The sequence below is a fragment of the Pan paniscus genome, chromosome 3 (genome assembly GCF_029289425.2).
Source record: "Pan paniscus chromosome 3, NHGRI_mPanPan1-v2.0_pri, whole genome shotgun sequence".
In the NCBI taxonomy this organism is placed as follows: domain Eukaryota; kingdom Metazoa; phylum Chordata; class Mammalia; order Primates; family Hominidae; genus Pan; species Pan paniscus.
The window spans coordinates 162,589,424-162,607,215 of NC_073252.2; the positions used below are offsets into that span (position 1 = coordinate 162,589,424).

At 38.3% G+C, this 17,792-nt stretch overlaps 1 protein-coding gene and 1 non-coding gene across 2 annotated transcripts in view; both read left to right on the forward strand.

Annotated features, from left to right (window-relative positions):
* The window catches only part of SMIM31 (small integral membrane protein 31), a 51,439-nt gene extending 33,985 nt beyond the window's left edge, over positions 1-17,454 (forward strand). The window contains exon 3 of the mRNA XM_057302205.2: positions 14,097-17,454. Within this exon, the coding sequence (XP_057158188.2) occupies positions 14,097-14,200 (104 nt within the window). The 3' untranslated portion in view covers positions 14,201-17,454. The remainder of the gene's footprint in view (positions 1-14,096) is intronic.
* Positions 288-394, forward strand: LOC112439639 (U6 spliceosomal RNA). Its single transcript, XR_003027897.1, has one exon. It is a non-coding gene; the product is annotated as a U6 spliceosomal RNA (small nuclear RNA).
* Positions 17,455-17,792: the final 338 nt, after the last annotated feature.

The window sequence follows — 17,792 nt, forward strand, 5'->3', positions numbered from 1 at the left end:
AAACTAAAGAACACTTCGCAGAAATGTTTAAGGACAGCAACTTAAGGGAGAGAAGTGACATTAAGTCCTACCCTCAGGGATAGATAGTTGCATGTTAATAATTTTCAATCTCCTTTTTTATATCTCCGAGTTTTTATTAAATAATTCTTAAAACTACTTAACAATGGGATATTGACATTTGTGGTAAATTGGGATTAGTTACTACTTTCTGGACAGCATTTGGAGAGATACTAAATGGTGTGCCAAGACTTTTTTAAACTACTATAAGATGTTTAGAGAAAGAAATGGTGTTCACTTTGGCAACACATGCACTAAAATTGGAACGACACAGAGAAGATTAGCATTGTCCCTGTGCAAGGATGACATGCAAATTCATGAAGTGTTCAATTAAAAAAAAAAAAAGAAAAAAAGAAATTCATAGTTTCCAGAGGACAAACACAGTGTTGCTCTTATATTTTAATTTATTTCCTTCTTTTCTCTCTCCTTTTTTTCCTTCTTTTCTCTATTCTTTTTTTTCAAAGTTAAAAATAAGCATTTGGGCTTTTTTTTTTTTTAAGCTAAAACTAGTGGATACAGTCAGAGTAGGCCCGCTGTTCTCTGTCTTCTCTCTTCCATGACAGTTGAATCTCAAATGTCATGAACTAGAACTCACTTTACTTGGATAATGGAAATTCTAGATCTTTTAATCCCGGCCTCCAAATCCCTACCTCTTTGGAAAAAATGTGTTTTATATAAACATATGCACACTCTCATGTGCCTAAGGATATAGGCCTATTTTTCATCCTGTTCTCTTCAAGTCTTTTTAGTACTTTACGTCAGCCATTTAAGAGAAAGTCTTTGAACATAGCATCGCTTTCTGATTTAGACACGTATTTGTTCTTTTAACATCTTTGGCAATCTACTTATATATAGATGTACTAATACGTTGGGGCACATATTATCATCAATTTTTCAGAATTATAATACCATTTCCTGCCTAGGTTCTACACTCAGCTCTTCGGTTCAGTACTTTTCAAAGATTCTCCCCACCATCCTCAGTTTTACACAATATATATTAGGAAGACTGCAGAAATGTTTCTCAGATGTATTTTCAATAACTTGCTTTTATTGGAAAATAAATATCGTCAGCAATCCATTGAACCCACTGGTCCGTGTTTGGAAGAATGTTTTTAATGCTATGTAATAATTACGTTTCAGAAAAGTAGAGAGCTGAGGATAATTGCTCCCTCTAACCCTTGAGACTCGCTAGTGCCAATTCTTCTGATCAATAACACTATTTACAGGGATATATGCACTTTGTTGTCCTGTGTGGTAAAACTGTGAGAGATATTAGAATTTTCATTTTATAAAAGGGGAAACAGAATCACCAAACTTAATGCCCTGGGGTAGTACTGATGGAAAAATATTTCAAATAAACTAACTACTCGTGGCCAATCCGAATCTATAAAATTTCTTTTCTTTTCTTCTAATTTTTCTTTCTTTTTTTTTTTTTTTTTTTTTTTTTTTGAGACGGAGTTTCGCTCTGGTTGCCCAGACTGGAGTGCAATGGCGCAATCTCGGCTCACAGCAACCTCCGCCTCCCAGGTTCAAGCAATTCTCCTGCCTCAGCCTCCCGAGTAGCTGGGATTACAGGCATGCACCACCACGCCCAGCTAATTTTGTATTTTTAGTAGAGACAGGGTTTCTCCATGTTGAGGCTGGTATTGAACTCCTGACCTCAGGTGATCCGCCCGCCTCGGCCTCTCAAAGTGCTGGGATTACAGGCGTGAGCCACCACGCCCGGCCCTTTTCTTCTAATTTTTTAAGAGCATTTTTTGAGCTAGATTTAAAAACATGTGCTATATTTTATATCTCCTTTAGAAATTTTAAACATTTTCAAATGGCAATCTTTGGTATTCTATATGCTATTTCAGTATATAATTTACCAGTCCCGAAAGAAAAATGTGTTGATTTTATGTTTTAACTGGAAAATTGAGTTCTCAGACATTAATGGAACTTTAGATTTAAGAAGCAATAAAAACAAGATACTGATTTGTGTGCAAGGCTAATGCTTACTTGAAAATTGTTTGTGATCTGGAAAAAAAAAATCTCAAAAGTGACTATTGTTGGATATTTTTCCTTACACACATAACAAGGTTTAAAGAATAATTATTATATGGAGTTTTTCAGCTTCAAGGCTAGCCTCTGAATGTTTGCGGGTTCCACAGATCTGCAAATAATTAGCTGACAATGCTGGAATGCAGAAACAGATCTGTCAGCAGCATTGGTGTTAAGCACTGAGGGAGAATCAAAGGCCAGCAGAGGTACAAATGAACTCACTCAGGCAAAGACCGCAGTCTCTCCTTTATCTACACTCCATAGGTAACGTCAAAAAAGTTTCTCAAATATCTATATGGACTGAATTAAGGAATAACTTAAGAATCTTGTACTTACATAAAAGTCATCTTGTCATTTAACCTGAACATTTTAAATGATTGCATTTTCATGACTACCAAAATATTTGTCCACTCTAAGAGAAAATTCACTGGGTAGAGGCAAAATATTCTCAATGCATAATTTTTAGTAATTTAGCTTTTGGAATCTTGCTCCTACCTGTATAGAAGATTTATAAGTGGAAAAGAGTAAAATTCAAAGGAATTTTACCCCATAGTCATTACAGAGATGTAAGGGTTTAACTAAATTTTATTAATCCGACGCTTTGTCACAAATGTGTTTGCATTACCACAGTGCATTTCTGCAACTCAAGAGATAAGTAATGTTGGAAGATGGTACTTATTCTTGAGAATAAGTTCTGTTTCATTCTTTATCCTTCTCTGACGAAAACTGAAGTTAATGTTTCTCTCTCTGAGTCCCTGTTCTCTTAGATCTCTTAGTTATTTCCAGGATACGTCAAACAAGCCTAAAACTGTTATGTAGAATGTCTGTTTTTATGTAACAAAGGACTAGAAATCTAGTTATACGTAGAAGAGGACTTGAGACCCTAAAATACACATTTATTCATTTGGAGACTTCATTCAGCTTTCCTTTCTTCAGGTTATGCCTACTTCTGTCTCACGATATATTCAAGGGAACCAGATAAGCAATGAACACATGATTCCCTAGTTTTTAATAGGCCACACACAGCATCAGAATTCTTCTAGGCACATTTTACTTTCTAGGCACATTTTACTAAGCAAAATCCTAACTTTAAAAACTATACATGAAATGCTATGATGACTAAAACACCTAAACAGGAAATTTGAAAACTTATAAGCTAAATAATTACTTCACCTGCTGTCACTGATTTGAATGATACTGTATTTCTTTTAAAAAAATCCTTTTAAATGAATTAGTATTCAAGTATTAAAACAAGCTCTGAAGACTAAATTATTTACATATGTTACAGATTGCAAAATCACTAATAAGGTTATCTAATAAATTTCAACATGCAAGTAATTCACTTTAAGTGACATCACATGACACTTATAAATTCCATTTTTTATTAGTCCAGTGAAGCAGTGGGAGTGGGAATAAATTCTTATGACTACAAATAAATTAGGCTTAGTTTTCATTCTCATGTTTCCAGTAACAAAGGCTTCTGAAAAACAAAACACAGAAAACCTCAAAGTGACTAAATTTTGACAAAAAAATAAAATAAAGTTTTGTATTTTTATTTTACCAAACCTTTACAATATTTAAGGTTAATAGTTTTCAGTCAAATAATAAATACTTTTCATTAGTAAAAAGTATACTTTTTGGGTATATTCATCTGTTGATCTAGTTTCACCTCTAGATTTTATGGTGAAAAGAATGTGTAACTTTAATGTAAGAAACAAATGCTCCAGAGGTTATCTTAAGAAATCAAAATAAAAGACCTTAACAATTTTTAGAAAAATATATATTCAAAGAAAAATACGTATGGTCAATCAACAAATAGATTATAGACCTGTTTCTGCATTCCAGCATTGTCAGCTAATTATTTGCAGATCTGTGGAATCTGCAAACATTCAGAGGCTAGCACTGAAGCTGAAAAACTCCATATAATAATTAAATTATTCTTTAATCCTTGTTATGTGTATAAGGAAAAATATCCAAGAATAGTCACTTCCAAGATTTTTTTTCCAGATCACAGATATAACTTCTATCCTCTTTTGTTGTTAATTTATAGCTACTTCTAATGTTATCTTGGACTGTTTTTTTCTTATTCTCAATAAATGTATTACATTGAGTAGATTAATGTTTTCTTAATTATCATTAAAATATTTAAATCTGTTAGACATACAAATTTATTTGCCTGCTATGAAAGAAGACATGATGTATCACTGTTTTAAAAATTATAATACATTTGGTAGTTTTAGTCATTTTTTAGTTTTTGAGACAGGGTCTGGCTCTGTTGCCTAGGCTGGACTGCAGTGGTGTGATCTCAGCTTACTGCAACTTCTGCCTTTCAAGCTCAAGCCATCCTCCCACCTCAGCATCCTGAGTAGCTGGGACTACTGGCACACACCACCACACCCAGCTAATTTTTGTAATTTTTAGGTGGAGATGGGGTTTTCACTACCTTGCCCAGGCTGGTGTCGAACTCCTAGGCTCAAGCAATCCACTTGCCTTAGCCTTCCAAAAGTTTACTCATTTCTAACAAAGTAGTTATAATGTCTACAGTAATCATCTATAGCAATGGTTCTCAGACATTTTGTTGTCAATATTATTACTATTATTATTATTTAATTTTATTTCAATAGATTTAAGGTACAAGTGGTTTTTAGTTACTTGAATTTATTGTGGAGTGGTGAAGTCTGGGCTTTAAGTGTACCCATTACCTTAATGGTGTACGTGGTACCCAACAGGTAATTTTTCATCCTTCAACCCCTCCCACACTCCCCACTTCTGAGTCTCCAATGTCTGTTTATACCACTTCGTATGCCTTTGCGTATCTACAGCTCAGCTCGCACTTATAGGTGAGAACATGTGGTATCTGGTTTTCTATTCAATATTATTGTCAGCTGCACAAGATTTTCTGGGCAAGCTGATGCTTTAGATCCTTGCTACACAAAGTTCCATTGAATTAGCTATTCATTAATCAGTGCTTCTCAAAACTTTAATGTGCATTTGATTCCCTTGAAGATCTTGTTAAAATGCAACTTCTAATTTAGTAGATCTGAGATTCTGCATTGTTTCAGAATGCTCTCAAGTGACATCATGGTGCTAGGCCACAGACTACACTTTAAGTAGCAACATTTTAGATTATCATTAACCTTTTTCAAAGCGGTTTCTTGAAAGCTGTCTAAAAAGGGGGAGATAATTGAAAATATATTTTTTAAAGATGTGTAGGAACTCATTGACAAAAGGAGTGTTCTGAAGTAATATAATATCTAGGCAATATTTTGGCAAATTTCTCCACCCTTTGGGAAACTTAGTTTGTCTTGATGTAAATTTTGCCAATAAATCATTAGCAATAATTTTTTTTCACAGTTTATTTAATTAAGGTTTTCTACATGAGATTTGAGGAAAGGAACAACATGAAGATGCAGTCTATAATTCCTAAAAGAGAAATTTGCCAAAATTTGTCTAAATTTTATAGCATTTCAAAGTACTGAATTTGTTTCAAAAGGTTTTGTCTTTTTAATTTTTCGTTTAACATTATTAATTGGTGAATTCAGCATCTGAACTGTGATTACTACTATGGAAGACCACTTCAGTACACATAAAAATCCAAATACTATTCAAAGTTTTCTACAGATTCAACAAAGTTGCTACCAAAATTCAATAACTTTTTTTGCAGAAATAAAAAAATTTATCATAAAATTCATATAGAATCTCAAGGCACCCTAGTCAAAACAATTTTGAAAAATAAGAGCAAAGTTGGAAGACTCATATTTCCTGATTTCAAAACATTACAAAGCCACAGTAATCAATACAGTGTAGCACTGGCATAAAAACAGAAAAAAACATACCAATGGATTAGAATAAAGAGCTCATTCAATTTCAAAAGGGTCACCTCTTCAACAACAGGTGTTGAGAAAACTGAATACCGTGGAATACTATGCAGCCATAAAAAAAAGAACAAAATCATGTTCTTTGCAGCAATATGGCTAACACTGGAGGTCATTACATTAAGCAAATATACACAGGAACAGGAAATAAAATGCCATTATGTTCTCTCTTATAAGCTGAAGCCAAATATTGGGTACTCATGAATATAAACATGGACAACAATAGATACTGGAGACTAACGGAGTGAGGAGGGAGAAAAGAAGGGTTGAAAAACTAATTATTGAGCACGAGGCTCACTATCTGGGTGACAGAATCATTTGTATTCCAAACCTCAGTATCCCACAATAACTCAGGTAACAAACCTGTGTTTGTAACCCCTGAATCTAAAATAAAAGTTGAAATTACAAAACAAAAAAGCTAGATATCCACATACAAAAGAATGAAGTTGGACCTTCGTCTTACACCAGGTATTAATCTGCCATAATAAAATACCTTAGACTAGATGGCTTATACAATAAAAATTTATTTTTTACAGTTCTGGAGGCTGGGAAGTCCAAGATCAAGGTACTGGTCAAGTAGGTTTTATTCTGAGACTGCTTCTCTTGGCTTGTAGGCAGCCACTATATCGCTGTTTGCTTACATGATTTCTTCTTTGTGTGAATGCAGGGAGAAAGAGCAAGATCTCTGGTGTCTCACCTTATAAGGATACTAATTCTATTAGACCTGAGCCCCATCCTTATGACCTCATTGAACCTCAATGACTTCCTTAGAGGTTCCATCTCAAAACACACACACTAGGGGTTAGGGCTTCAGCATCTGAATTTGGGGCTAAGTGGGACAGAAACATTCAGTCTATAACACATCATATATATAAATTAACTCAAAATGGGTTAAAGATCTAAATGTAAGACTCAAAAATATAAAACTTCTGGAATAAAACATGAGAAAAGCATCGTAGCATTTGACTTGGCAATGATTTCTTGGCTATGACACCAAAAGCATATGCAACCAAAAGTAAGAACAAACAAAAGTAAATATAAATACTTATAAATAAATGATATAAACTACATCAAACTTAAAGACTTGTGCATCGAAAGCCACAATCAACAGGTTGAAAAGGCAACCTGCCAGGCACAGTGGCTCACGTCTGTAACCCCAGCATTTTGGGAGTCCAAGGCAGGTGGATCATTTGAGCCCAGGAGTTCCAGACCAGCCTGGGCAACATAAGGAAACCCCATCTCTACAAAAAATTTTTAAAATTTAGTTGGTAGCAGTGGTTCACACCTGTAGTTCCAGCTATTTGGGAGGCTGAAGTGGGAGGATCACTTCAGCCCAGGAGGTTGAGCCTTCAGTGAGCCATGAATGATTGTGCCACTGCACTCCAGTCTGGGTGACAGAATGAGACCCTGTCTCAGAAGAAAAAAGAAGAAGAAGAAGAAGAAAGAGGAAGAAAAGTAGACGTATATGTGGGGAAATTTCCACAATCTTTAGTGTAAAAAAACAACATACAGAACAATATGTATAGTACAACCACATTTTTGTTTAAAAACTAAAATAGGGCCAGACGCAGTGGCTCACACCTGTAATCCCAGCACTTTGGGAGGCCAAGGCGGGTGGATCACAAGGTCAAGAGATCAAGACCATCCTGGCCAACGTGGTGAAACCCTGTCTCTACTAAAAATACAAAAATTAGCTGGGCATGGTGGCGTGCGCCTGTAGTCCCAGCTACTCAGGAGGCTGAGGCAGGAGAGTCACTTGAACCCAGGAAGTGGAGGTTGCAGTGAGCTGAGATCAGGCCACTGCACTCCAGCCTGGCAACAGAGCAAGACTCCGTCTCAAAAAATAATAATAATAATAATAATTTTAAAAAACTAAAATAAATGAATATATCTTATAGAGATACACAGAGAGGAAGAGAAAGTATAAAAATATTTTTTAAAAAAATATTTTTTTAATCTGGAAATATATATATAATGAACTATTGCCTCTTAACATGAACTCTAATGAGTGGAATTAGAAAAGAATAACTTTCACTTCTTACTTTACATACTTTGCAATGAGAAAATAAAATTGTACTCTCACTCAATATTAATAAATCTCTATTTTTACACTGCAAGTTCTAAATTTGGCTACATAATTGTACAAAATTTAATTTTAATGAAGGCAACATTGTATCATGACTTTGAATCAGAAAGTTCTGCATTCAAATCTCAAATTTGCTTCTGACTCCTTGGATAAATTAGCTTAATATCACTGAGCCTCAGTTTTGTCCACCTATAACAAAGGGTTAATAAGAGCTACTTCACAGGAGCCAGGCGCCATGGCTCACACCTGTAATCCCAGCACTTTGGGAGGCCAAGGCTGGTGGATCACCTGAGGTCAGGAGTTCGAGGCCAGCCTGGCCAACATGGCAAAACCCTGTGTCTATTAAAAATACAAAAATTAGCCAGGTGTGGTGGTGGTCGCCTGTAATCCCAGCTACTCTGGAGGCTGAGGCAGGAGAATCACTTGAACCTGGGAGGCGGAGAGGTTGCAGTGAGGCGAGATCATGCCACTGTACTCCAGCCTGGTGACAGAGAGATACTCTATCTCAAAAAAAAAAAAAAAGAAGAATCCTAATTCGTTAGAGTAAGATAATTGAATATAAGCAAATATAAGATAATTGAATATAACCCTACTTCACAGAGTTGTTGGGAAGAGCAAATGTTTAATAAATAAATAAAGATTGTATTTTTTAGTCATTTTCATATTTCCAAGGCCTGCCATGTTGTAAGAAATCAAGTGTTAATTATAATCAGTTAATAATGCATTTAATAACTGTTTACTAATTGCTTACAATATGCCGGGGCTGCATAGCATAAAGGTGACTAAAGCACAACCTCTGCCCTCCAAGAAAGCACAGTCTAGTGAGGTGCAATATTTCAGTTCCCTCCATTCGGCTTCTGATTACAGGTCACCAGACACTACAGAGAAACCCCCACCTTCACTCCTTGCTGACATCCTCAAAAGACTCTGAGAGGGTGGCAACTCTGTTATCATAAATTTACAGAAGTATCCAGCTTATGGGCTAATTCTCAGTGGGCTTAGAACTACTTTAATGCTTGAATTTGCTTACCCAAAATATAAGCGAACTTGAACCATTTCCTCTGAAAAATCCTCAACTAGCCCATCAGGAGATGCACTAATTCTATTGGCCGGGTGGTGTTCAAACCACCATGTGTAAAATAAATTCTGTAGCATCACTTCTCATTCTGTTCTTTTTCTTCAGTTTGCAAACTTAATTTATTCACAACTGCCGAAAATGTTACTGCGGTGATGATTTTAAATCTGAATTCCTTCAATAATGAGAAATGAGTAGATATACACCTCTTGGTTCCCCCTCTACCTCCCCTATCAGTCCTTGTGTGCCTCCTTTGCAGGTTTCCCCTAATGCTGGAGTGCCTGGGACTCAGTCCTTCCACCTCCTCTCTATCTGTACACATTCCCTTGGGGATCGCTTTTACCTTGTTACTTTGGCTTTAAACAACATCTGTAAACTGATGAGTCACAAATTTGTATCTCTAGCCTAGACCTCTTTTCTGCTCAGCATGCCTACTTCAAAGTCAAATCTAAACTTAATTCCTGATCTTGCTTCCAAAACCTCATCCACCCACCACCTTCCCTTCAAAGTTGTTGGCAACTCCATCTTTCCAGTGGTTCAAGACAAACCTCTTTCTCTCATAACCCATATCCAAACTGTCAGCAAATCTTGTTGGCTGTAGCTTCAAAATACACCCAGAATTTGATTACATTCCTTAAACTTCCACTGCCACCACCCTGATCCAAGCCACCATCATCTCTCACCCCAGAGTATGGCAATAATTGATCATATCATTCAATGGCTCAAAATCTTGTAATGAGGCTATTTCATTTAGACCAATAGCCAAAATTCCTACAATGACTAACAGAGCCAAACGTCTTCCACCCAGCCTCTTGATCTTCTTTTCCGTATCTGTCTCTAAGACCCTTGACTACACTGTTCTTCCAGCTGTTTCTGAAATACACTGAGGGGTTCCTGCTTTAGGTTGTTCTACTGGCTGCTGTCATTGCTTGGACGACTCTTTTAGTTAATAATATTCACATACATCACTCCTCATCTCCCTCAAGTACTTACTCAATGTCGCCTTCTTAATAAGCTTTATGCTCACCACATCATTTAAATTTCAATCTCCTCTTTACCTCAGTATTCCTGATCCTCCTTGCAAAGTTGTTTTTTTTTATATCGTGCATGCTAACATGCCATACATTTTCTTCTTTATTATATTTTGTTATTTATTGTCTATCTCTGTCTGCAAGAAGGTAAACTTGGGGATACGAGAAGAAAGAGTATATTAGTCAAGGTTTACAGAAACACAGACCAATAGAATATAGATATAAACACAGATACAAAAGGACATGTATATATATATGTATGTATGTATTTAGAGAGTAAAGTGCAGATTTCTTTTCTTTTCTTTTCTTTTCTTTTTTGAGACAGAGTCTCACTCTGTCAGCCAGGCTGGAGTGCAGTGGCGTGATCTTGGCTCACTGAAACATCGGTCTCCCAGGTTCAAGCAATTCTCCTGCCTCAGCCTCCGGAGTGGCTGGAACTACAGGTGTGTGCCACCATGCCCGGCCAATTTTTGTATTTTTAATAGAGATGAGGTTTCACCATTTTGGCCAGGCTAGTCTTGAACTCCTGACCTCAGGTGATCAGCCCGCCTAGGCCCCCAAAGTGCTGGGATTACAGGTGTGAGCCACCGGGCCTGGCCTAAAGTGCAAATTTCTTACATGCATATACTGCACAGTGGTGAAATCTGGGCTTTTAGTGTACCCATTACCCAAATAGTCAACATTATACCCAATAGGTAATTTTCAACCCTCACTACTCTCCCACCCTCCCACCTTTTGTTGTCCCTAATGTCTATTACTCCACTCTGAATGTTCATTTGTACCTATTGATTATCTCTCACCTGTAAGTGAGAACACACAGTATTTGTCTTTCTGTTTGTCAGTTAGTTCACCTAGGATAATGGCCTCCAGTTCCATCCATGTTGCTGCAAAAGACATGATTTCATTCTTTTTTATGGGCTAAGTAGTCCATGGTGTATAATACATACCACATTTTCTTTATCCAATTATCCATTGATGGACACTTAGGTTTAATTCCATATCTTTGCTATTGTGATCATTGTTGCGATAAACATATGAGTATAGGTATCTTTTTGATATAATGATTTTTTTTTTTATTTTTTTATTTTTTTGAGACGGAGTCTCGCTCTGTCGCCCAGTGTGGAGTGCAATGGCTCGATCTCAGCTCACTGCAAGCTCCGCCTCCTGGGTTCACGCCATTCTCCTGCCTCAGCCTCCTGAGTAGCTGGGACTACAGGCGCCCACCACCAAGCCCAGTTAATATTTTGTATTTTTTTTTTTTTAGTAGAGATGGGGTTTCACCATGTTAACCAGGATGGTCTTGATCTCCTGACCTCGTGATCCGCCCACCTCAGCCTCCCAAAGTGCTGGGATTACAGGCATGAGCCACCACGCCTGGCCTGATATAATGATTTTTAAAGGAGACTTACTATGAGAAATTGACTTAGGGGATTATGGAGACTGAGAAATTCCATGATCTACTATCTGCAAGCTGGAGATCCACAAAAGCTGATGGTATAATTCCATTTAAGTCCGAAGACCTGAGAATCAGGAGAGTCAGTGATGTAAACTGCAGTCTGAGGGCATGATATTGTTTGGATGTTGTCCCCTCTAAATCTCATGTTGAATTGTAATCCCCATTGTTGAAGGTGGGGCCTGGTGGGGGGGGTGATTGGATCATGGGGGTGAATTTCTCATGAATGGTTTAGCACCATCCCCTTGGTGCTGTCCTTGTGATAGGGAGTAGGTTCTCATGAAGTCCCACTGTTTAAAGTGTGTGGCATCTTCCCCCTCACTCTCTTGTTCCTGCTTTCACCATGTGAAGTGTCTGCTCCCATTTCACCTTCTGCCATGAGTAAAAGCTCCCTGAGGCCTCCCTGGAAGCTGAGCAGATGCTGGTGCCATGCTTGGGCAGCCTGCAGAAGCATGAGCTACTTAAACCTCTTTTCTTTATAAATTACCCAGTCTCTGGGCATGGTGGCTCACGTCTATAATCCCAGAACTTTAGGAGGCCAAGGAGGGTGGATCCCTTGAACTCGGGAGTTCAAGACCAACCTGGGCAACATAACAAAACCCCATCCCTCCAAAACTACAAAAATTAGCTGGGTATGGTGGCACATACCTGTAATCCCAGCTACTTAAGAGGCTGAGGTGGGAGGATCGCTTGAGTCCAGGAGTTCAAGGCTGCAGTGAGCCAAGATCACGCCACTGCACTCCAGCCTGGGCAACAGAGCAAGCCCCCATCTCAAAAAAATAATAAATAAATAAATAAATAAAATAAACATAAACATAAATTAGCCAGTCTGAGGGATTTTTTTTTAACAGCGATGGAAAGAACAGCCTAATACAGGGCAGAAGAATATCTGAGATGAGATCCCCAGCTCAAGAAGTGAGGCAGGAAAAACAGGAGGAATTCCTCCTTCCTTAACCTTTTGTTCTATTCAGGCCCTCAACAGGTTGAATGAAACCCATTCACATGGGGAAGGCCATCTGCTTTACTGAGTCCACCAATTCAAATGCTAATCTCACCCAGAAACACCCTGACAGATACACCCAGAAACAATGTTTAATCTGGGCACCCATGGCCCACTCAAGTTGACACAAAAAATTAACCATCACTAAACGCAGTGATCTTTGTCAGTTTTATTCACTGATGTATCCCAAGCATTTAAAACACAGTCTGAAGCATGGTGTGTGCTCAGTAAGAATTGCTGAATGAATGAGTGAATGAATGATTGAAGATAAGTGGTGCTAATTGACATCAGGACTAATAATATAAATGGACAGTATGTGCAATCAAAGTAGATAGAAGTAAAATTTCAAAGCCATAAGGTGCTTTAAGGCTCACCCAACACAACCCCTTTAAAACATTTAGAAAACAGAACCAGAGAAATCAAATGTTTATGAGAGATCATTCTGCAAACTAGTGGCAAAGAGTAAAGAAAATCTGAGCCTTTTAGTTTAGTAGTTTTCCTCAGCTCTTCACTACTTCTCTTGCCTAGGGAATGCTTTAGCCTAGATTTCTTGAGGTTCCAGAGGACAGTCATAATTACATTTAAAGGGTGTTTAACTTATTTTTTTCTTTTTCTTTTTTTTTTTGACAAAGTCTCTCTTTGTCGAGGCTGGAGTACAGTGGTGCTATCTCAGCTCTCTGCAATCTCCACCTCCCAGTTTCAAGCAATTATCCTGCCTCAGCCCCCTGAGTAGCTGGTATTACAGACGCGCCACCATGCCTAATTTTTTAATTTTTAGTAGAGATGGGATTTCGCCCTGTTGGCCGGGCTGGTTTTGAACTCCTGGGTTCAAGTAATCTGCCCACCTCAGCCTCCCAAAGTGCTGGAATTACAGGCATGATCCATCGCACCTGGACTGTTTAACATATTTATTTCAGGAAATATTAACTAGTGCCTAAGAAATGGTATCTTGATATCTCACACACTAGGTCCAGGGACCCCAGAACAGACTGAGATGGGTTACCAGACCAAGTGACAATGCCCCTCAGGCTTATGGATCCCAGTCTGTGGACAGTGGCCTCCCAAAATCTATCACAAGTTGTCTTGAGCACCCAGCCCTCTGCAGCTTTCTCTCTCTTTATATGTGACATGTTTCTCACATGCCATTAATTTTAACATCAATCTTAGTGCTCTTTCTGCTCATCATCTTAATGCCTCTTAGTTCAGAGGCAGTTCACACCTTACAAAAGATGTCATTAGCCTTTGCAATACTGAACCAAAACATTACCTAGGAAGAAACGAGTGTTCACTAGTCTCTTCTCAGTGGGCAAATGTCCTCTCATCCTTGCTCTGTCTCCTTTCGCTAGGTGTAATCCCTTTCCTAGCCAACAGGAAAAGTTACATTAGTGAGCACCCAAGTCTTCTTATAACCGAAGTTAATTTCTACTTTTTCCAAATGGTGTATTTACATTCTTTTTTCTAAATTCTTTTTTATTGCAGAGGAAGAACATGAAAAAAAGGGAAGGGAAAAGAAAAGGAAAAAGTCTGAAAAGAAGAAAAATTGCTCAGAGGAAGAGCATAGAATTGAAGCTGTTGAGCTATGATCTCATAGCCACCGATATTTCTCGCTAAGAAGACAGAGGAAGCAATCCATGGGAACTACTTATCCACAGTTAAATAAGAGGAGGGGATAATGAAGAAAGTTAAAATCACTTACTGATTAAACACGATGATAATAACCATTAATGAACTCAATACTCGGGAAAGGCTTCACAACATTTCTGGGACTCAGCATTATCCAAAATATCTATTAAGAACCATACACCATTCTAGCTGCAATTGATTATACAAAAAAAAAAAGGCCAAAGTGGTTACAATAATAAAATAGAACACAGAGAAAGAAGAAAACTACATGTGTTACAATTTGGTAAGATAAGCAAACAAACAAAAAATTTAATCACTTTTTTTGGTCCTGCGACACACATGATAATTTTTGTCTTAATTCTCCTAACAAATGATAATGAAAAGCTATAAGTAACTGTGTTATTGCTTCCGTATCTGAAATAGGTGAAAGAGGGAAAAAACACTATATATTTTTTCAGCTTTACAGAAGAAGGTTTACATTCAATGGAAATATTAGCATTGCCTCAGTAAGCTTTAAAACACAAATGTCTACGTTTTCTGAAGCAATAAGGTTTACAGAGACATAAGTGTTTGTAAATCTCTCGTCCCAATACTATGTAAATCCTTAATGTGTAAGCATCCAGGAAAAATTGTCATTCTGTGTCCTTTATTCATCCTAAAAGTTGAAAGTTTTCTGTTATTTATAATTTTTTTTTTAATTTGAGAGAGAGGCTGGGTGCAGTGGCTCACGCCTGTAATCCCAGCACTTTGGGAGGCCAAGGTGGGCAGATCACGAGGTCAGGAGATTGAGACCATCCTGGCTAACACGGTGAAACCCCGTCTCTACTAAAAATACAAAAAATTAGCCGAGCGTGGTGGCGGGCGCCTGCAGTCCCATCTTCTCGGGAAGCTGAGGCAGGAGAATGGTGTGAACCTGGGAGGCGGAGGTTGCAATGAGCTGAGATCATGCCACTGCACTCCAGCCTGGGCAACAGAGCAAGACTCTGTCTCAAAAGGAAAAAAAAAAAGAGAGAGAGAGGGTCTTGCTTTGTCACCGAGGCTGGAGTGCAGTGGTGTAATCATAGCTCACTGCAACCTTGAGTTCCTGGGCTCAGGTGATCCTCTTGCTTCAGCCTCCCAAGTACCTGTGACTACAAGCATGTGTCATCACAGCCAGCTAATTTTTGTAATTGTTTGTAGAACCAAGGCCTCTCTATGTTGCCTAGGCTGGTCTCCAAATCCTGGACTCAAGCGATCCTCTGCCTTAGCCTCCCAAAGCACTGGGATTACACGCATGAGCCACCATGCCTGGCCTGTTATTTATAACTCTTACAGACATTAAACCATCACAATCAATGCTGGCAGCATTATCGTGGCAGGAAGGAATCCACGATACAACCAAAGATACCCACCTGCATCTCATAAGAATCATAGCTCAGGTCTCCATTGCCACAGAGTTTCAGTCATGTGAGAGACTCGCTTTATCTGTACTTACCCCTTACTGCTCACTTTCAAGAAAGATTCAATAAAGATGGCTTTCTGCCATACAGAGATAGGCATACTAGTGTAAACAGAATGCTTACAAAGTTAACCAAGTAGTCACCCAGATCAGAGTACTAAACATTTAAAAGGGCTCACTAAGTTACAGAGGACAGAGAATGGGCTTTGGAGATGAGCAGATCTGGGTTTGAGTCTGCTCCAACCTTTCCTTATTATATGACCTTGGGCAAATTACTTAATTTCTCTGAGCCTTGGTGTTCTCTCTGAAAAAATGAGCATTTTAAAAAATCTTTGCTTGGTTGACAAATGGATGAGAGATAGTATAAGTAAAATGTGTAACTCAGTGCCTAGGATCGTTGCTGAATAACGCTACCTATTATTATTGGAAAGCATTTTGGGACATTTGGACTTTTAAGTTTAATGATACGTTTTTTCAGAAAAGCAGAAAAATCAACAACATGGTTTCAAATACTTGGATGAGGCTCCATTCACTCCCTTAGCCCATCTTATGTATATTACTGCATTGACTGGAAATGGGAGGCACTTCACAATTAGGAATATTGTCAGGTCAGCCAGGCGCCGTGGGCATGCTTATAGTCCAAGCTACTCACAAGGCTGAGGCAGGAGGATCGCTTGAGCCTGGGAGTTTGAGGCTGCAGTGAGCTCCAGCCTGGGTGAAAGAGAAGACCCTATCTCAAAAAATAAAAAATTTTAAAAACCTGTCAAGTTAGATGTTAAAGAGGACATGTAAAATAAAATCTCCCTAACATGTTTATGAAATAGCTGCAAAAGGCTGAGCGTGGTGGCTCACGTCTGAAATCCCAGCACTTTGTGAAGCCGAGGTGGGTGGATCACCTGAGGTCAAGAGTTAGAGACCAGCCTGGCCAAGATGGTGAAACCTCCTCTCTACTAAAAATACAAAAATTAGCCAGGCATAGTGGTCCATGCCTGTAATCCTAGCTACTCAGGATGCTGAGGCAGGAGAATCACTTGAACCTTGGAGGCGGAGGTTGTAGTGAGCCAAGATTGCGCCATTGCTCTCCAGCCTGGGGAGCAAATGCAAAACTCCATTTCAAAAAAAAGAAAAGAAAATAAATAACTGCCAAAACCCCAGGCTATTATTTTGTTACCCAAAGCATAACCAATCTACCAAAGCCATCCAAAATGCTTCAGAAGGCCGGGCGTGGTGACTCACGCCTGTAATCCCAGCACTTAGGGAGGCCGAGTCAGGTGGGTCACTTGAGGCCAGGAATTCAAGACTAGCCTGGCCAACACAGTGAAACTCTGTCTCTAAAAATACAAAAATTAGCTGGGCATAGTAGCCCGTGCCTGTAGTCCCAGCTACTTGGATGACTGAGGCACAAGAATTGCTTGAAGCCAGGAGGCAGAGCTTGCAGTGAGCAGACATTGTGCCACTGTACTCCAGCCTGGGCGACACAGCGAGACTCTGTCTAAAAAAAAAAAAAGTGCTTCAAAAGCAACCGTATAACAGAGACATACTGAACATAGGATTTCTGTCATTCATGTCTGCCTATAAGGATAGACAAACTATCTCAGATAAGTAACTGAGATATTTATTCAATGGTATTCTCATCCAGCATAAAATATTTTTTTCAATGTAGTAACAAACTTACCATCTTTTACTTTAAGTGTTCTATTATTTTTGATTTGCAATCAGAGCAATAGTAAATTCAGTGAGAAAGTTCTGAGTTTTACAGAAACTAGAAGGTGTAGGAATTTTCTTAAGAAATCCTGTTCTCATAGCAACCCATCCCGTTTCTTGATGAAGGAGTTCGGATAAGTATACGAAGTTTGGAGTGTTTATTACAACTCTCAGACCTTTTGAAATTTACCCATCACAAATACCTTCTGTTTTTATGTGTGCAGTTAATATAGATTTAAATATATACTTGCCTTCTGAATTTTATTATAGATATACAGATATAGACACCTTATGTTTCTTTCAATAGAAGGATCTAAGAAATAAACATTTTCTTTGAACTCTAATCACACTTAACAAAAAAGTTCTCTGGATCTAATAGCAACTTTCAAGCAGCCACATACTAAACAAAG